At 41.9% G+C, this 21,270-nt stretch overlaps 1 protein-coding gene across 1 annotated transcript; it reads right to left on the bottom strand.

Annotated features, from left to right (window-relative positions):
- Positions 1-10,626: 10,626 nt before the first annotated feature.
- LOC124166430 (mucin-5AC-like) lies at positions 10,627-19,502 on the bottom strand. Its single transcript, XM_046543962.1, has 2 exons — positions 19,445-19,502; positions 10,627-18,167 (listed from the first exon to the last, which is right to left on the bottom strand). The coding sequence occupies exons 1-2, from the start codon at positions 19,500-19,502 to the stop codon at positions 10,627-10,629; spliced, it is 7,599 nt and encodes a 2,532-aa protein (XP_046399918.1).
- Between the last annotated feature and the right edge of the window lie 1,768 nt (positions 19,503-21,270).

Raw genomic sequence — 21,270 nt, 5'->3', positions numbered from 1 at the left:
TGTTGATTCTATCTCATTTAAATAATGCAGAGGTAGTATAACTATAAGTTGATGGTATCAAATAATACTCAAATTTGTGTGAAAAGAGAAGGATGTACCGAAACTTCTATTTAAATAATAATTTGCTTCAGTCTTGGTAAGAGACTTGAATAGGGAATATGATCTTTACCTTGCGGGGAACAGCAGGCTAGTTCACCACTGCATTTTTAGATAGCCTGCAACCACTGTTTATTTGAATGCTTACCCAAGTTTTGTGCTCAACGAAAGCATATACAATAGTGAGGTACTCTTATGTTAACGTATTAAAGTACTTTGGGGTAAAGGAAGCATGTCACGTTGCTGAAAAAAAAGCATAGCTAAAAAGTAACAAAATATATTTTTGACATGAAAATATTTACAAAGCATTTGATTACATTATTAAATACATTAAACATTCCCTTTCTTTCGATGGATCAACTTGATTTCTTGATAATTGTGATCTTGGGTAGCGAAGGCTGGGAGATAAGTCCTTTTTATGATGGTTAAAGTTTGACTTTGACCTGTTGCTCTGCCAAGATAGGCAGTGAAAAAGATTGTAATTAAATCTTAGAATATGCAACTAGAAAATCAGCTTTCATCCAGGGAAGGGGGGAGCGAGACAGTACGAACACAGTAAAATTTTGTTGGGTTTTCAAAAGAGGATATATTCCTGCTACTGGTGCCCTCAAGTTTTTTTTACAGTTACAATGCTGACAAACATAAGCGGATTTTGGGTGGAGGCATGATTTTATCCACCCAAGTGCTTAGCCTTCCGTTGGGTGCGATGGATCTGACAGGCACAGGGCAAGGTTTTTTTTTTAAATTTCTCCACGACTCTAGGTGGTACAGACGCTTGATGCTTACAGTAGCTTTTTGTTTTGACGCACTCTATGTAGCTTTTCATTTTTCGCATTTATGCCACAACATCAGTGGCAGATTATTCAGCATAATTAAGCAAAATAATTTCACAATAAAGCAAAATAAAATAATTATTAGATAAATAAGATAGCAAAATAAAAAACACTGATGTTATAGAATTCAGATACTAAAATACATTACATATAATAATACTTAATAGGCTTTAGAGCACGTTAAATTGTACCTCGCTGGATCGGTCCGGGGCCGTATGACGGCATGTTAAGTGCATGACATCATGTAAGTGTTCGAATACATTAATAATGGTGCCTTAAACTTCAAAGGTGTACCGCTAAGCCACACTAAGAGTTAATGTTTTTTCACATCTGTGTCAGTCAGGCTCATCACGCCTGACTCAGCAATTCCAATATTGCGCCTGACAAAAGGTTAAAAATTAGACAAAATTTTAATACAAATATTAATAAATTTTGATATTTTAAAATACAATTTATTAATAATTTCATACATTTACATATTTATAACTTCCATGTTTAAATAAAGAGAGTATTTCATACAGTAAATGTTAGTTTTTAATCCAAATTTGAGAAGTACGTTTGCCTTTCTGACACTTGTGCCACCTCAGAAAAAAATCCTGCATCTGACCTTGCTGACAGAATTACAATGTAAATGAATTTCTCAGCTATCTATTGTGGCATCCCACCCCCGACTCGCCCGGATACCACAATAGAACCGGGGGGAGACATCGCACAAAAATAAAAAGAAATATACAAATCCGCAAAGATCCCTCCCGCATGGGACCTACAGGACAAAACTATGCCACTCACTTCTCGTAATTCGCATAAATAAAAAATATTCCCCTTCTTTGAAGATGATGCGGGTGGGGGGTTCCCAATTCAAACTGATGGGTGACGTTCGGGCGCTGATGCACTCGTCCAACATGTATTTACGGGAAGGAAAACGGACGGGGCGAAAGGAAGGGCGAGGGATATTTTCCTTGAGGTGATCCGTGAAGGAATCAGAACAAAACACTTACTCAAACAATTTCAACTAAACAAAATATAATTCACACAAATAAGGTTGCATATGAGAAAAACAAAAGAAACCCTCTTATACACTAATGAAATATGTATTGGTGAGAGCCATGTATGAAACATCAATGATAAATAAAAAAAAACAACAACAATATAACTTGGTTTCTAGATGAAAATCAATATAGAAAATGATGATAACAAAGTAAAGTTCGGTGGTGAACACGTAAATATGATGCAAATTCAATGATTTCTTGACTGGGGAGGTAAATGATAGTCCATCCCGACGAATGTAAATTTGGGTGCGAACGTTAATTGTACTTGGTGATTAATTTCACTTTCACTAAGTAACGGGCGCGTTCCGTGACTGTTTGTCTTAACACTTGGCAGGAGACAAGAGGGGGCTTTGGGGGGGGGGGGGGATAGCTGCAATCTTACTTTATCGTTGTCTGTGTTTGGACCAGGTTGGATCCAACAAACTCTCGTTCCATTTACTGCACTCCTTTCTCCCTTGTTGGAGGAAGCTGCATCCGGAACGGAGGTAATTCGTCCTCCTCAGCCGGTCCTTGCTCCTTCGGACAGGGGGGGATTCTTCTTTCAGATCAATCAGTCTGAAATGACCTGTTTGGGTCCCTCGTCTCCTGCCGTGCGTCGCACTCAGATTTCGGGCATACGCTCCGCCCGACAGTCACTTAAGAATTCTCTTACGCGCACCACCTTTTATTATCCCTCAACTTGGGGTGGGGATAACGCACAATGAAAAAAGGAGTAATACGCCATTCACTCAGGAAAAACCCGAGCTCCCCTCCTCCCACACACACACACTCACACACAACCATACAAAAATCGGCGTAAACACATTCATCCCCACTTACTCATCCACGCTTTCCTCCATGGGCTGTGATCATACATATTCAAAATCAACGACCCTCTGTCTCTACCGCAAAAATCCACATATCAAATCTCACAATGTAAACCCCTCACAGCAAAACTTATCACCAACTCCAATCTTACAACCTGCACCCATTGACCGCACAAAAACTTAAATGGGAATCCAACTGCTCCTCAAAAAATTGACATACATATGAGTCAGCCATCATAACATAAGAATCTCAATGCAAATAAAATTTAGGTGTATAATTGTGGAACTATAAATTCAGGGAATAATTAAAAAATGTACGCAAAGGATGAAATTTGTCATGAAAAAATCATTGGTCTCAGCCAGGATTCAAAAATGAATTTCCTGACAGGCATGATACTACATAGTTACACTACCAAGCCTTGGTAGTAGGGCGGATCGGAAAAATCGATTTTTTTCAAATCCATCTGGCCCATTGAAAAAAAGTTGTGGGACCGATCAAAAATGAGGCCTGAAAAATTTGAGACCTCTAGGTGAACCTCTGACCCTCGCTCAAATGAGATTTGAGTTTCTTATTTGGTCAGGGGTTCACCTAGAGGTCTCAAATTTTTCAGGCCTTATTTTTGATCGGTCCTACAACTTTTTTTCAATGGGCCAGATGGATTTGAAAAAAATCAATTTTTCCGATCCGCCCTACTTGGTAGCATATCTGAGAGCATAACTGGTTGGAATCGTGGTAGCATACCTGATCAGCAATTGGGGGATCAGTGCTCGAATCTCAGCTGATTGTGAGCCAAATGACCTTCCATGGCAAATTTCATTGTGGTTTTATATAACTTTCATAACGAATAACGATCATGAATGAAAGAATGAACAATGAAAATTAAATACAAGAGTAAAAATTCATTTGTTCTTGCAGTTAACATTTTTAACAAAATTTAATCCATTTTTACTTGATTGGATAAATATTGCTTGTAGAATAGTGTAAGGATTAATAAAATATCCCTCAGGAAGCCGTAAAACTTTCCATTTTGAAACATCATGAAAATTTTCTGAGGGAGGGCACCCACACCTCCAGAATTCCATACTCCCTGCATTAGTTGCTCCTAAAACCCCCCCTAGCCTTAATTCCTAGCTGCGTGCCTGCGGGGGATGGATGTGGAGGAAGCAGGCAATGGGTGGGAAGAGAAACCATGACATGAATATATCATAAGGAGTGATAAACCAAACAAGAGAGAGAGACATGTAGCAAGATTCAATTCCCTCAGGGGTAAAACGTATGAATGTTTGGTGTCTCTCCATGCAACATAAATAACCAGTAGCAACTCTTTATGCAGGACATGCGTGCAATTTATACCATCATCCTGGGTATTTATTCTAGTTCTTTTACCGCCAAGGGTGGGCTGCAGCTAGCATTAGCTGTCCATGAGAAGATGATACAATCATGGCGAAGCTTGCTAATTTGTTCCATAATTTGAGTTATTACTACTAATAAAAATTAGAATAAACACCCTGAATCTGCCACAAAAATTTGGGAAGCTCTGCAGTCTTACTTCCTTGAGGTCTCCTTTCTACATATTTGCTTGATGAAGATCTCCCCTTACTTGAAATGATTAAAAATCATTTACATTTTCATTTTTTTGCATAAAATATTGAATAATCCAACTTTGGCTGCAAATTTTTTAGGTTTTCACTAGCAGCTAGCAAGGTCCTTTCAAAGTTTTATTAACACTTTGAGCTCCGGCCGCTAATTTTAAAAGCCCTACTAAAAAATCCAGCCATTTTTACTAAACTCGCAAATTTTTTTAAAACATTAGCATCAAAAATATATTTATATTGATGTTCATTTCAATAAAAATGGACTTTTCTCTTCTTTATGAATGAGTTGATTACCATTTATTGCTTAATTTTAAATACATATATAATTTAACAATGAAAACCTACTGTTTTTGAAAAATAAAAAAGTTGCAACATATGATGTACCGCCATAACATGCATAGTAATTTTTTTAATACACTCAATTTGAACTATTTAAAGCATGGAAATCATAAAAAAGCATTGTTCCAAGCAAAGCATTATAAATCCTGGATGACAAAAAGGGTCAATGCACCCTCAACGAACGGTCCATTGGCCCTAAGAATTTTCACACTAAGTGGCCTAAGATGGGGATGCCGGTAGCTACAGAGGACTTTTCGTCCTCAAGACATAAAGTGAACTCTTTTTCCATCGAGCAGTTGATTTTTGAAAAAACAGAACCCCTAAGCAGTAAACTGGAAAAGTACCATGGGCGAAATATTACGGCTTCACGCATACAAAGCCAATTAAATGGAAAGACGTAATATTACGTCCATGGCAATCCTCAGAAGGATTAGCAGGACGTAATATTACGTCCATGGCACGCAAAGTGTTAATGCCTACTACCTTAAAATTACCTAATTACTGACATAGAATTATTAAACTTATGAAGCTATATTTTCAATGAATGTAATACCCTATTTACCTTTCTAGCAGCTGATCCTCAGCTTTAGCATAAAATGAAGAGTCAATATATTGGTTCATTGGAGTTATGCTCTTTCCTTGAATTCCAATCAAGGTTTTTTTTTTCTAAAATCCAGGAGCACTTCACATAAAATCTTTCTCACCATGAGTAATCTAGCATTTGGTCTGCTCAATGTCGATCTGTCTGAAAAATAAAGATGATGAATAAAATATATTTCAGACAAACAATCCAATGTTCCTTACCAATGGTTTGCAAAGTTTAGGTGGTTTGCTAATTAGGATCTTGCACAAGATGGGGCAAATATTAGAAGGTACCAAGCAATTCTGAATTTTCTTTTAAAGCTGTTTTATTAAATTATCTTTGAATTTGTCTATGGGCCTGAAGAAAGAATTATGACTGACATAAATAGAGGATGAGGTTGGTTGGTACAGGATTGGATTATTCACTGAGTTTTCGGCCATCAGGAGAGCACCGGTGATCCAGTGGCGGATAGAAATGAGGGGTGTGGGCCCCTCCCTTGTGTGTCCGCCTGTATTGCTCAACATTGCAGAACCAAAATTGTAACTTTTATATATCATAAGATGGCATTGTCTTTTATACCAAAATCTTTAAAATGCAAAAAAGATCTGTGAGACTAATAGCAAATTCTCATTATCTTGCCCTTTGCAAACAAATTTTTAGAAAGCTTGGCCTTTACCTTTTCCTTGTGTCTGTATTTTACATGTGTTGTTATATGCTCACAATATAATTTGAACCAATTTAATAAAAACAGAGCTGTACACAATCACTATACCAGAAGCTCCTACGACCTAAATGTACCATATGTACGCACTGCGACTGCATCGTGTGGTCCTAACTTAATGGGTCTTAAACTGTACAATGCATTGCCCAATGAATTGAAATGCATTAATAGTTCTTCTATATTTAAGACCAGAATCAAGGAAATTTTACTCCATAAAATGTACTACAAAGTTGATGATCTCATTAATGACGGAATATAATATTGTTTTAATGTTTTTTTTTCTCATTCTTGTAATTTGTTAATTAAACTGTAACATGTCTGACTTGTCCTATATCTTGTACTTGATCACTGGACTAAAAAACTATTATTATTATTATCACTTTAATTAAAAATTTCTTATACTCTGCCTGTGACTTGAATATTTTTTATCACTATAAAAGTGAAGGCACCTCTTTTATGCCCCCTCTTGCGTTTTTTCTTTATCTGCTATTGCCCTGATATAGGCAGTCTGTAAAAGTTAGTGAATTTGCTTATGGCTTATAAGATGTGATTATAAGAATAAATATGTGGTACCCAGATTTTTTCATTGAATTCCAGGTCAAACCAAATTCTGCCACTATATTCTTAAACTGAAATTTTATGTTATTCTTTAAATATTTTCCACAGCTTTTGAAAATTTTCCATCAAAAAGCATATTTTGAGGTACAAATTATTCGAAAAGTTTTGCAATTCTGAAGGTATTTTTAATAAATGTACAGCTTTTCGGAAAAGGAGAATTTTTAGTAAGTTTAAGTATGTCACCCACTGTGCAAAAATTTGGTTAATTGATGATGAAGTTAGTCAAGCATAGCTATTAAATGTGAGTGTTAAAGTAGACGTAATGTTTGGAAAGTTATGATGTTAAATATTTTGCTGGTACCATATAGTATCACTAGGGACTTGTTCTACCATGACTTTGAGTGCTGCAGCTAAGGATTAATTCAAAGAATACCGTATATGTCTGAATATAGGCCCCCTTTTTTCCCAAAAATCATCATCATCATTAGTCAACAATCCTGAGATTGGTTGGACGCAGCTCTCCATTTCTCTCTCCTATCCGCTAATCTTTTCATAGCTACATATTTCTTCTCTTTTACATCCTTTATAACCTGTCCTACATAACTCATTCGGGGCCGTCCCTTGCCCTTTTTCCCTTCCACTGGTCCTTCAACGATTGTCTTCATCAGACCATCGTGCCTCAAAATGTGTCCAACTAAGTTGTCCCTTCTTCTGCATAAGGTTTTTAGGAGGTTTCTCTTTTCTCCCACTCTTCTTAGCACTTCCTCGTTACTCACACGGTCAATCCATTTTATCTTCATCATTCTTCGGTAGCACCACATTTCGAATGCTTCCACTCTTGACTTCTCTGCTGCTGTCAACGTCCAAGCTTTGCTTCCATAGAGAAACATACTCCATATGTAGCATCTGATGAATTGTTTCCTTACTTCTATGCTGGTATTTTCAGCTGTAAGAAGATTCTCCTTTTTGTAGAAAGCCCTCTTCGCCTGCACTATTCTACTGTGTATTTCTTTCTTGCTCCGTCCATCGCTGGTAATTCGGCTTCCCAGGTAAGAAAACTCGTTCACCTCTTCAAGTTTATACTTTCCTAGGTTGATGTTTGTTTTAGCCTCCTCTCTTTTGCTGCCAACTAATATCTTAGTCTTCTTTTTGTTGATTTCCAGCTGATATCTGGCCATTGTCCTTTCCATCTTTGTCAACCGTCTTCTTCAAATCCTTCTCTGTCTCGGCTATGATTGCTATGTCATCAGCAAATCGCAGCATGTTAATTTTTTCTCCGTGGATATTGACACCCGAAGCTTTTTCCTTGATTTCATTGATGGCTTTCTCTATGCAAACATTAAAAATTAAGGGGGAAAGCGCACAACCTTTCACCTTTTCTTATTCTTGCTTCTGCACAGTTTGGTCCACATTTCATCACAGCTAGGTACTTGGTTTTTATACAAACTATGAATAATTCTACGATCACTGTAGAGTACGCCGATTTCTTTCAGAATTCTATGCATTGAATACCATTCCACGTTATCAAGTGCCTTCTCTAAATCGACAAATGCTGTGAAAGTCGGTTTGTTTTTCTCCAATCTCTTCTCTATTAGCATCCTAAGTGCCAAAATTGCTTCCCTTGTGCCCCTGCTTTTCCTAAATCCAAATTGGTCCTCATCCAGGAAATCTTCTGCTCTTCATTCTATTCTCCTGTAAATGATTCTTGTCAGAATCTTCCACACATGTGTCGTCAGGCTTATGGTCCTAAATTCTTCGCACTTCTCAGCTCTCTTCTTTTTGGGTATGGGAATGATGTTCTTCTCGAAGTCACTAGGTAAATCCCCTGTTGAGTACATATCGCAGATAGTTTTATACAGTTGAGTTAAGACCTTTTCTCCTGCATTTTTTATTAGCTCTGCTGGAATGTCATCTATTCCTTGGGCCTTATTCTTTTGCAGGTCTCTAATTGCAGCGTCAAATTCCGATCTTAAGATGCTTGCTCCAATGTCATCCTTTTCAACTTCACTTTCCTCTTCGATAACTTTTGAGCTAAGCTTGCTTCCGTTGTATAATTCCTCCAGGTATTCCTTCCATCTTTCGGCTTTGTCTTCGTTTTCAATTAGAATGTTTCCATTCTTGTCCCTTATGGTATTACATTTTGCGTTTCGTTCCTTGAAATGGTTCCTCACTATTCTATAGGCCGCTTCCACTTTCCCTTGTACGAGGTTAATTTGTACGTCTTCACATATGTTCCTCATCCACGCTTCTCTGGCTTTCCTCGCTTTGCGGCAAATCTCGTTCTTTATTCTCTTGTAGCAAGCCTGTCCTTCCTCAGTATTGGTATTTTTATACTTTCTCCGTTCTTCAATGAGGTCTAGGACTTCATCCGTGATCCATGGCTTTTTCTTAACACATTTTCTTCTCCCTAGAACTTCTCTAGCGGCCTTCTGAAACCCACTTTTTATGTTAGTCCAGTTATTCTCAACTGATTTTTCAGACTGATCTAATCCTATCTTGCACTCCATTACTTCTTGAAAGGCCTGTTGATTTTTTGGCTCCTTTAGTTTCTCTAATTGCCATGAGTTCTATGCTGATTTCTTCAATTTCTTGAATTCAGATGGCATTTCATCATCACTAGATTATGATCACTGTCGATATCTGCCCCCGGGTAGCTTTTACAGTCCTTTATCTGGTTCCTAAACCTCTGCTTCACTAAAATATAGTCTAGTTGAAATCGTTTTTTGTCTCCTGGCATTTTCCATGTGTATCTTCTTCGCATGTGATTCTTAAATAGTGAGTTGGCAACCACTAATTTGTGTTCTGTGCAGAATTCCAGGAGCCTTTCTCCTCTTTCATTTCTATTTCCTAATTCATATTTTCCGGTTATTCTTCCATCCTAACCTTCGCAGAAGACAGCGTTCCAATCACCTAAAACAATAAGGTTTTCTTCTCCCCTTACCTGTTTGATTACTTCCTTGATATCATCGTAGACGTCTTCAACTTCTTCATCCTCGTAGTCTTTCGTAGGCATGTAGACCTGTACCACTACGGTATCTACCGGCTTAGTCTCTATCTTCACCATAACTATCCTTTCATTATACTGTAGGAAGCTTTTCACACGCATTCCGGCGCTCTTTCTGAGCATTATCCCAACCCCAGCATTACTGTTCAGGGATCCTGTGTGTATAATCCTATAGCTTCCACTCCAAAAGTCTCCCTCCTCAGGCCATTTCATTTTGCTGATTCCTAGCACGTTGATATTCAATCTTTCCATTTCCACTTTAAGGTTTTCTAGCTTGCCGCAAGTCCTGAGTGATCTCACGTTCCATGTACCTATCCTCATAACTTTATCACAATTGACCGATGTACCCTCTCGGGTAGTCCCCGCCCGGAGATCCGAATGGGGGACTAGTTTACCTCGGGAATATTTTACCCAAGAGAATTCCATCATGTCATTATATAAATTGAGTGGAGTAGCTGTGACTCCTCGGGATGATAATGTGGTGGTTTCCCCTTGCCTACCAAATCGCAGTACTACAGCCGTTGAAGTAAATGTTACCACGCCTGAAGTGCAATGAGTGTCGCTGTACTGACCACCGTGGTCTCCACATTCACTCATATGAAGAAGAGCTGCTGCCCTCTCCTCCGTGTGATGTGAGGCATAATTGTTGGTGGCCTCTCATCGCCAAGTCACGGTATCTTCACAGGTTTAATGTATCATTTATATGGCCTATCTCACCCAGGGATAGACCCATACCACCTTGGATTACCGCCGCTTTTTGTCCATGACTGCTTATTCGATGAGAGAACTCGCTTATCTCGCAGCTAACCTCTATATCTAGAGGTTGACCCACCATCCGCAACCCGGTGGACGCACTCGGTCGCTTAAAGCTCAGCCGCGAGTTCCCAAAAATGCCGATGGTAAAAGTAAAGGGGGGGACTATATTCAAACACATTTTTATAACTTTTCCCGAAACTGATGCCTCAAAATTAGGGGGGGACTATATTCAGAGGGGGACTATTTTAGGAGAAATATGGTATTTCTTCCTCGGGCATTATCGAATTAAATGCAGATATTCACCCTTGAAAAAATCCAGGAAGTCGCCACTTCACCAGTACGACCCTCTACGTGCCTCTCCTCCATCTGAGGTAACTCTTGTATCTGCATTGAAGCATGCCGGATGGCTGAAGAATTTGAAGGGAATGGGGCCGGGTATATGGGAGTCAGTGGTAGTGGGTCATTTATTGGGTCCAGTTGGTTCAAATTCCTTGTGTTCCCATCTTCCCCTGATTCTCGTGCAACATTTAAAGCAGGACCTACAGTCAAGGTGTTTGAAAGTGGAGGGACCCGGTCCCCAGAAGGCTGTGATGATGACCTCCGGTTGGACCTGGGTTCTTGCATCCCCCTTGAATTTGCCCTTAGTTGTCGCATGCGCCTTAAAGCACGACGCAAAGTTGAAGCATTTGAACGTGAAGGGGATGTGTCAGTGGAAGGCAATGTTGAGGGGCCGGGTGAGGAGTTTGGTTCTTGCAAATTCCCTGAAGTCACTGCTGGCCTTTGATTTTGTCTATTGCTTGAAGCAGGGTGGGGAGTTGAAGGATTTGAAGACTTAATGGGCCAGTTTGTGGTAGGCAATGGTGATGGGCTGGGGAAAGAGATTGGTTCTTGTGATTGACTAGGAGGCTCTTCTCCCCTTGGTTTTTTCACCTTCCTCGATGTTTCTGCCCTCCTTGGTTCTTGCATATGCCTTGAAGTGAGTGGGATAGTTGAGGAGTCTGCTGGCAAAGGAGGCTGTACAGCAGAAGGCATTGGTGATGAGCTGGGAACAGAGCTTGGTTGTTGCATAAGACTCAAATTTTCCTCCTCCATTGGTTCTTGCCTAGGGATTGAAATTTCCTCCTCATTTGGTTCTTGCAAATGCTGTGGAGTCTTCATCTCTGTTGTTTCTTGCATACCCTTTGAAGTGGGGCGGATATTCGAGAAGTCTGAAGGTAAAGGGGGTTTTTTAGTGGAAGATAGCGGTGATGAGCTTGGTTCTTGCATCATCCTTAAAGTCTCTCCCTTCATTGGTTCTTGAATTTGCATTGGAGTTTCCTCCACTCTTGAGTCTTGCATATGCTTTGAAGCAGGCTGGATAGCCGTTGAGTCTGTAGGCAAAAGGAGCCGTTTAGTAGAAGGCGATGGTGATGAGCTGAGTATGGAGCTTGATTCTTGTGTACGGCTCAAATTATCCTCCTCCACTGGTTCTTGAGTAAGGCTTGAATTATGCTTCACCCTTGAGTTTTGCAAATGCCTTGGAGTCTCATTCCCTGTTGGATCTTGAGTATGCCTTGAAGTAGGGAAAGAAGTTGAGACGTTTGAGGGTAAAGCAGGTCGTTTGTTGGGAGAAATTAGTGATGGACCGGGAGAAGAACTTGGCTCTTTCATAAGACTTGGAGTGCCCTCCTTTCTTGATTCACGTTTACGCTTCCTTGTTTGAGTCTCCTCCTTCCTGGATTCTGGCACACCAGTTGTAATATTCTCCTTCATTGTTTCTTGCTCATGACTTAAAGTGTGGTGAATAGTTGAGGAGTCTGAAGGCAAAGGGTGCCATTTCGAGGAAAGCTGTGGTGATGAGCTAGTGATAGAGCTCTGCCCTTGCAAAAGGTTTAAATTATCTTCCTCCCTAGGCCTTTGCCTCCAGCTTGTGGTCCCATCCTCCACAGGTTCCTGCATATCCTTTGATGTGGGGTGGAGAGTCGAGGAGCTTGAAGGCAAAGGTAGCTGTTTTGCTTTAGAGTGTGGTAATGCATTGGGAATGAAGCTTGGTTCCTGCACGGTGCTTGAGGCCTCCACCTCACTTGATGGCTGCATCTGCCTTGGAGTTTCCTCCCTCCCAGGTTCCTGAATCTGCCTTGGATTCTCCAACCCTGTTGGTACCCTTCTACCCCTTGGTGTTTTCTCCCTCCTTTGCTCCTGAATCAACCTTGGTGCCTCCTCCCTCCTCGGTGCCTGAGTCCGCCTTATATTCTCCTCCCTTGTTGGCTCCAGAATGCCCCTTGGAGTCTCCTCCCCCCTTGGTTCCAAAATATGCCTTTGACTCTCCTCTTGTCTCTGTTCTTGAATCCCTCTTGCCATTTCCTCCCTCCTTTGCTCCTGCATCACCCTTGAATTCTCCAACCTCCTTGGTTCGTGAGTCCGCCTAATATTCTCCTCCCTAATTTGATTATCCTCCTCAGTTGGTTCCCGGATCCCCCTATGTAATTCCTCCCTCCTTTGCTCCTGCATATACCTAGAATTCTCCTCCACCCTAGGTTCCCGAATCCTCCTTTGTGCCTCCTCCATTGTTTGTTCCTGAATCTGCTTTGGAGTATCATCACTGCTTGGTTCCTGAAACTGCCTTGGATCCTCCTCTCCACTTGATTCTTGCATCCCCCTTTGTCTCTCTTCCCTCCTTTGCCCCCGAATATGCCTAGGATTCTCCTCCCCCCTGGGTTCCCGAATCCTCATTTGTGCTTCCTCCCTCCTTGGTTCCTGAATCTGCCTTGCATCCTCCAGTCCCCTCGATTCTTGCATCCCCCTTTGTCTCTCTTCCCTCCTTTGCTCCCGCATATGCCTAGGATCCTCCTCCCCCCTGGGTTCCCGAATCCTCATTTGTGCTTCCTCCCTCCTTGGTTCCTGAATCTGCCTCGCATCCTCCATTCCCCTCGATTCTTGCATCCCCCTTTGTCTCTCCTCCCTCCTTTGCTCCTGCATATGCCTAGGATCCTCCTCCCCCCTGGGTTCCTGAATCCTCATTTGTGCTTCCTCCCTCCTTGGTTCCTGAATCTGCCTTGCATCCTCCAGTCCCCTCGATTCTTGCGTCCTCCTTTGTCTCCTCTCCCTCCTTTGCTCCTGCATCACCCTTGGATTATCCTCCCCGCTTGCTTCCTGACTCCGCCTTGGAATATCCTCCTCCCTTCTTTCTTGCATCGTCCTTGGTGTGTCCTCATTACTTTGTCCTGGCTTACGCCATGAAGAGCGGCGGATAGTAGAAGCACCAGAAGTCAAAGGGGCTGGTACTGTCGGGGGCATTGGAGTAGGAATTGGTATTGAGCTTGATTCGTTTATGTGGTCCTCCCCTCTTGGTGGTTCCCTACTAGGTATCTCCTCCATTCTTGGTCTCTGAATCTGCCTTTGAGTTTCCTGCTCCATTGGTTTCTGAACCCTCCTTGCAGTCTCCTCTCCCCTACGTTCTTGCACCTGCCTCATATTATCCTCTCCTCTTCTTTCCTGAATCTCACTCGTAGTCTCCTCCCCTCTCCATTCTTGCATCCACATTTGCCTTGATGTCCCTTGCCCCCTTTGTTCCTGCCTTGGTTCTTGAATCTTTGTTGGAGTCTCCTTGCCCCTAGGTGGTTGAATCCACCTTGATGTTCCCTCACCCCTTTGTTCTTGCAACCGCCTTTGTGTGCTACCCCTCCTTAGTTCCTGATTCCACCTTTGAATCTCTTCTCCCATAAGTTCCTGCATCTGCCGTGGGGTCTCCTCTCTTCTTGGTTCCTCCATCTGTCTTAGAGTCTCCTCCTCCCTTTGTTCTTGAAGTTGCATCAGAGTTTCCTTATTCCTTGGTCCTGGCATGTGCCATGACGTTTGGTGGGAAGTGGAGGCACCAGAGGGCAGAGAAGTCTGTGTTGTCGGGGACAGTGCTGTTGGGCTTGGGATTGATTTAGATCCTTGAATATGACTAGATGTGTCCTCCTCTCTAAGTTCTTGCCTCTGCCTTGGAATTTCTTTCTCCCTTGGGTCTTGTATACCATTTAAAGTTGGGCGGAATTCTGTTGCATCAGAAGGCATTTGTGACAGTTTTTTGGAAGATAGTTGTGATGTGCCTGGAATTGAGCTAGGGTCTTGCAAATGTTTTGAAGTACTTTCCCCTCCTCTTACCGTCTGATGTGGTGTTTTCGCCACCCTCGGTTCTTGTGTAATCATTGGAGTCCCCTCGTCATTTGTTTCTTGCATAACATTTGAAGTGGGGTGGGCAGCTGATGAGTTGGAAGGCAGAGAGGCTCTCATAAGAGACAGCATGGATGAGCTTGGAATTGAGCTTAATTCACGTGCTGGAGTTGAGGGTTCCTTCATCATCGATTCTTGAATTTGTCTTGGAGATTTCTCCCCCCTAGGTTCTTGAATCTGCTTTGAAGTCTGTATATCCTTTTGTCCTGTATGGCGGAAAGTGGAGGCACCAGAAAGTAGAGAGGTTGGTGCTGTGGTAGGTAGTGCAGTTAGGCTTGGAATTGAGCTTGATTCGTTTGTTTGCCTAGAAGTCTCCTCAACCCTTGGTTCTAGCATCTGCCTTGGCCTTGTTTTCTCCCTAGCTCCTTGTCTTTGCCTTGAATTTGGGCGATTTGTGGAGGTGTCTGCAATCATCGAGCTTGAAATATCCCCCTCCCTTTGTTCCTGTGACCGACTTGGAATTTCCTCCTCCATTTTTTCTTGCTTACGCCTTTTACTTCGGTGCATGGTTGTTGAGGCTGAAGGCAAATTGGAATGTTTTGTCGTTGATGGTTGCATTGGAATGTGGGTAGACCCAGATTCTTGCATATGGCTTGAAGTCTCAACCTCACGTGGTAATTGCATATGCCATGTAGTCTCCTCCTTTCTTGGTTCCTCCATCCACTTTGGAGTCTCTACCTCCGTCAGTTGTTGCATTGCCCTGTACTTGGGGCTGATGGTCATGGTGTCTGCAGCCAATGGGAATTGTTTTGGGGAAGACATTATTGATGGGCCTGGAGTGGAGCTTTGTTCTTGCATATGGCTTGAAATCTCACGATCCTTTAGTGGTATCCTCATTGGAATGCCAGGCGTTTGCAATGAAATGGGGGGAGTAGTTGATATTTGTGAATAGAGAGATTGGTTAGGGATAGATTCCAATTTAGAGCTGGAGACTGGTGGACGTGTTGAAATAGGGGATTGTTTGGTGACATAGCTGGGAGATGGCTTTGAGGTTGAGTCCTGTTCTGGAGAACCTTTAGAGAGTTGTGGGTGGGTAGATAGGTCTTGTTTAGAGTCCAACTTAGAGGTTGAGCCACTAAGAGTTGTTGAAATTGGTTTTGGTTTGACGGAACTGAGATCTAAAGTACTTGTAGAGATATGTGAATACAGAGGCCGGTCTCGAGTGGAGTTTGAGCCAGATAGAGGAGTTGAATTGGGGAATGGTTTGGTTAACCAGCTGTTTGATGGGCTTGGTTCGAGGGGGATTTCTGGAAAACTGGTTGTGATTTGTGAATAGGGAGTCTGGTTAGAGTTGGAGTCCACTTTAGAGCTGAAGCCATGGGAAGGTTGGGTGTTGGAACTGTGGTTTAGCAAACTACTTGGGATTTTCGAGGAGGGGGACATATCACTGCTTACATTCCATGTAGAACCAATGGCTGGTGAAGATGTTGATGAGGGTAAGGGTTTGGCTATGGAACTGGGCAATGGGTGTGAGGCAAAGAGTGAAGTTGGAGAACGTGAGGAGATTTGCGAGTATGAAGGCAGGTCAGGGGTAGATTTCAATGTTGAGCTGGAGAATGGGGAACCTATTGAAATGGGGGGCAGTCTGATGAGTGGCCTGACATTTGGAGAGCCTGTTGAGATTTGTGAGTAGAGAGACAATTTAGGCCTAGGCTCTGACTTAGAGTTGGAGGCAGAATGAGTAGTTGAATCAGGGAATGGTTTGATTACCCAATTTATTGATGATTCTGAACTGGATAGGGGGGCCAGAAAACCAGTTGAATTTTGCGAGTTATATGAGAATAGGTTAGTTTCAAATATGGATGTCGGTTTTGGGACAGGTGGTGGGTCTAAAGAACTAGTAGAGATTTGCGAGTAGAGAGATTGGTTAGGGGCGAGTTCCATCTTAGAGCTGGAGGCAAGTGGTGTTGTTGAAGTGGAGGTTGGTTTGACAACAGAGGCAGGAGATAGTTTTGGGATGGATCCAAGGCTTGAAGAAGGTATTGAGATATTTGATTGGTGTGATCGGTTGTGGGCACTGCCCAGCATAGGGCTGGAGGTTAACGGATGTGTTGAAATGGAGGGTGGTATGGTGACAGACAGTGGTTTAAGGTCTGGAGAACTAGTTGATATTTTTGAGTAGAGGGACAGGTTAGAGGTCGCTTCCAACTTAGAGCTGGACATAGATGGAGGCGTCAAAATTGGGGATTGATTGGTTACAGTGCTGGGGGATGGCATTTGGATGGGACTTAGGTCTGGAGAACCTCTTGAGTCTTGTGAGTAGTTTGACACATCAAGTGTAGGGTCCAACTTAGAACTAGAGGCAGAAAGAATTGTTGAAATGGGGGCTGGTTTGGCAAAGGAGTTGGGAGATGGTTTTGGGATAGACACAGCATCTGGATCATGAGTTAAATATTTTGAGGTGCGGGCAAGACTTTTGGTAGAATCCAACCCAGAGCTGGAGGCAGGAGGTATAGTTGAAATTTGGGCAGACCTGGAGTCTTGAGAACGTGTTGAGGTTTGTGAGTGGGGATGAAAGTTAGGGGTGGAGTCTAAAATTGAGGTGGGGGATGCTTTGGTGACAGAACTGGAAGACGATTGCAGAACTGGAGGAGATTCTTGATGGCGTGTTGAGATTTGTGACCTGTGGGACAGGTCAGGGGTAGAGTCCAATTTAGAGCTGGGTGTTGTAGATGGCTTTGAAATATGGGATGCTTTGGTGACAGAACTGCGAGATTGTCGTGAGTCTGAGCCAGAATCTTGAGGTCTAGAGATACCTGAGGTATGGGACCGGTCAGGAGTAGAGTCCAACTCAAAGCTGGATACTGGAAGTGGCTTTGAAATTCGGGATGGTTTGGTGACGGAATCGGGAGGTGGTTGCAAGTCTGAGCTGGATTCTTCAGGAGGTTCAGACACACCTGAGGTGTGGAACATGACAGGGGTAGAGTCTAACTCTGAGCTGGATGCTGGAAGTGGCTTTGAAATTCGGGATGGTTTGGTGACGGAATCTGGAGGAGGTTGCAAGTCTGAGCTGGATTCTTCAGGAGGTTCAGACACACCTGAGGTGTGGAACACGTCAGGGGTAGAGTCCAACTCAGAGCTAGGTTTTGTAGGTGGCTTTGAAATGTGGGATGTTTCGGTGACGGAACTGTGAGACGGTTGCGAATCTGAGAGGGATTCTTGAGGAGGCTCAGAGTTACCTGAGGTCTGGGACAGGTCAGTGGCAGAGTCCAACTTAGAGCTGGATGTAAGAGGTGGTGTTATAATGTGGGATGGTTTGGTAACAGAATTAGGAGATTGCTTTGTTTCGGGGCTGGGAGGCATTTTAGTTGAGTAAGGTGGTTCTTCAGCGGTGGACACTTCAGGGATGTACGCAGGATCAGGTGGAGTTTCTGAGATCGTGGACTCTCCAGGGGAGGATCTCGAGCCTTGAGGTTGTTCTGAGTTAGAGGAAGTTATCAGGGTGGAAGGTCTTGGTGTGGCGCTGAAACTGAAGGCCGAGAAGATTGGATTATTCTGGGGTGATGCTTCGACAATCTGATTTAAATACACGATGGAAGACTGGTGGGAAAGAGATACATCCACTCTTGGAGGCATGCATGGTGGAGGAGTTGGGTATGGAACTCTCCTCTGCTTATGGTGCAGGGAGCCTGAAAAGGAAGAGAGTTGAACTAATCACATTACCCGTTCTACCAACCATTTTCAAGACTCAACAAAATCCTATCCCTTCAAAAATGGTCCTTACCAGATAAGGATTGGCATCGCATTGTTTTAAAATTTAATCTAGTTTATTATATCCATGAGGAAGAACCCATTTTACACCCTGACACCAGATAGTATAATGTGGTCAATTTTTAAGCTCAGCAACTACTCAAAAGTCTAAGATGCCTACTCGATTTGCCATAAATTTTCAACATGGAATCATACCTACAGGTGCTGAAGGTACTAAAAATGTATGTACTTTACATCATTTTATGGTGAAATAAGTAAGAGAACTGAAGCTGGCCAATACAAAAAGGAATCCCGAGGAAGAACTATAGATTATAATCGAGCCCAGGCCCAACAACTTCGAAGTTCCTGTCTGTCTAGCTTCAAGTATCTCCTTTTGAGTTTAAGACTTCAATCAGATGAAACATTTCCTCAAATGAAAAACTGTTGTTTCTTTCTTCCAGTACTGAGACTGAGAGAAACAAATTAAAAACTATGGTTGGTCATGTCGGGCTCAGACCATAGCTTCTTTTCTTTCAAAATGGGAGAAACTACGAGATAGGCTAAGGCCCCTGAGCCTGACTCTGGTTGAGGGATTGAATGCTCTGCGATTTGGGACGGTAGAATCCAACCCAGGTGAATGTGAAAGCTGAATTTTAGCCCTCAGTCGCCAGATTCGTTGTCATAAAGCAGACTTATAAGCAGAGCCAATGCCAACGAGGATAACTTTTGTTAACCAACATCAGCCAATGCTGATTTTCTTGGAATATGAATGAATGTTTGGATGATAATGGATGCCGTCATCCAGGGGCGCAGGTAGGAATTGAGGCTGGGGGGTTTAGGTGCAACAAATACAGAGGTGTTTGGGGTATGGAATACCCACCAGGATAAGCGGCAGGTGCGAGATTAATAAATTGCGGAATTTTCAGAATCATTTGTGATCGAAGAATTCGGAAAACGCATTTCTATCATAATCAGCCAGCCCAATGCAGGAGTGGATTAGGGGAGAGCAAGAGGGGCATGCCACGCCCCCCGTCATTAATGGATAAATTTATACGGCGGTAATAGCTGATTACAAAGGTGGAGGTGGATCCCCAATGAACGTTTTTATTTCACCAGATTAAAAAACGTAGATTTAAAATAATTGATGAAAATCTACAAGCCTCATATTCAAGCATAACAGACTTAAAACGCATCATCACTGACAGGTGTTGCTCACCCCCAGGGCGATCAGCGATCATGCCCCCCGCCCCCAGGCTCACAAATCTGCCCTCCATTTGAAATAAGTTTTAACATCCAGCAACTCACAAACAAGCGCATACATTCCCATTGATACTATATTTACTCCGCTTAAGTCAATTTACACAAAGGCGCAGCTTTAATGGCAGAATTCACGCCAATTCACGCATTTATTTTTTGTTGTTTTCTCATTTTGCTAACAAGTGAGAAACGATAAATGAGATTTAAGCGCACGCGCTTGCACGAAGTTAACGTCATTTGAATGGGGACCGTGAAAGATAGGGTTACAAGTTTGTGTACGGCTGTTAAAGTATTAGCTTGAATTCATGAATTCAAACTGAATTCAACTCCAATTTCAAGATGAAGCTTGTATTCATATCAGTCATATTTACACCAGTCGTAAGTTAGCCTAAATAATTACTCTATCAAAATTAAATGGCATTCTACTTACAACAATTCTGTCCCATGTTTTGTCGAAGTTTTTTACTTTCTTCGTGTTGATGGATATTTTCGTATGTATCATTTACAAACTTTTGCGAAGCGTTATGTTTATCTAATGGCAATCAATTTGCCGCGAATCGAATTTCGAGGTTCTCATCCATGGAAACGTCAACAAAACACCTCAGTTTACTGGCAGAATGAAGGTGGTCATAGTTAATAGCGCACGGTAAGGATTCTGGAACTACAACTAATACATCTGTCTTGAGTTTTGAATGGAGGATTTTTGCAGATTGTTTGCCTTCTTGAGGGCGTCAAAAGTTTGAACTAATGGGGTGAAACAGCTGTATAAACCATAACCAGATATTGAACCATAGATTATGCAAACATTGTATTCTGCCTAGTAAAACACCTTGTCGAATTATTTAGAATGTAGAGCCCATGAGTGTTACACTTTCTGAAAAATTTGTTGAATAAGGGTTAACCAGCTGTGGTAAAACGCCTAGCAATTTTTCTTAGAGCACGCTTTATCTCTTCTAAAAATGTTACTCTTAAACTCTTTTAACTTGTTGAACACGTTTGTAAGCCATTTCAGTACAGTATTCTTGAGAAATTTTTATTAATAATAAAACATAAGTCATGTCATTTTAACCTTAAAGGTGTCTGAATCTTCCCTCCATGAGGAAAAACTTTGTTATAAATTATGAGTTTGAAAAATGTCACCTCAGCAATCCTTCATTGGGTAATTTTTCAATTGACGATACTAGTGCATTCAAGATTTCTGAAAGAGTTACATTCAGATCCTGTTGTTTACCTTAAGGTAAACAAAGTAGTTATTTGTGCATGAGTAAAAAAGACATACAAATACAAAGAAGACTGATGGTTTCTACTCCAGGAAGTAACAACAACTAACCTACATCTACATAATACCCCACCTAAAAGGTATATGGCAGGGGGTGTTAGAACTCCAGCCATTTATGAATAAAAAGGAAATACTCTATAGAGTAAGGAAATATTACAACTAGCATTTATTGTAATCCTTTATTTTTCGGGGGAAAAAATGAATTCCCATATCTATCAGTTTGGCAAAACATCTCTCTTAATTTATCTCTTCTGTCGGACCTGGAAATATAGCGTGGCTCTCATATTTTGACCTCCGTGTCGCTCTTAAATATATCCATTCTCAATTGTTCAAGCAGTCTAAGCCTAGTGCACAGCCTCTGAATTTTCAGTGGCTCCCTGCCTAATTCGCTTAATGCTGTCTGCACTCCCATAGTGGTTTTTGACGAACTGCGCTGCCTTCCTTTGTATTTTGTTCAGCTCACGGATTAAGTCCTTCTGCACTGGATCCCATACGTGGCACTGCAT

This window comes from Ischnura elegans, chromosome 10 (assembly GCF_921293095.1).
Source record: "Ischnura elegans chromosome 10, ioIscEleg1.1, whole genome shotgun sequence".
Taxonomy (NCBI): domain Eukaryota; kingdom Metazoa; phylum Arthropoda; class Insecta; order Odonata; family Coenagrionidae; genus Ischnura; species Ischnura elegans.
The sequence above is the reverse complement of the archived record's forward strand: the minus strand, read 5'-3'. Positions and strand labels throughout refer to the sequence as shown.

What these genes read in the sequence shown, in the direction of transcription:
- LOC124166430 (XM_046543962.1), bottom strand. Translation starts at nt 19,502, where the DNA reads ATGGAGGGCAGATTTGTGAGCCTGGGGGCGGGGGGCATGATCGCTGAT. An exon ending in GATCGCTGATCGCCCTGGGG is followed by an intron (nt 18,168 to 19,444) that starts GTGAGCAACACC and finishes CTTCCTTTTCAG; the next exon opens with GCTCCCTGCACCATAAGCAG.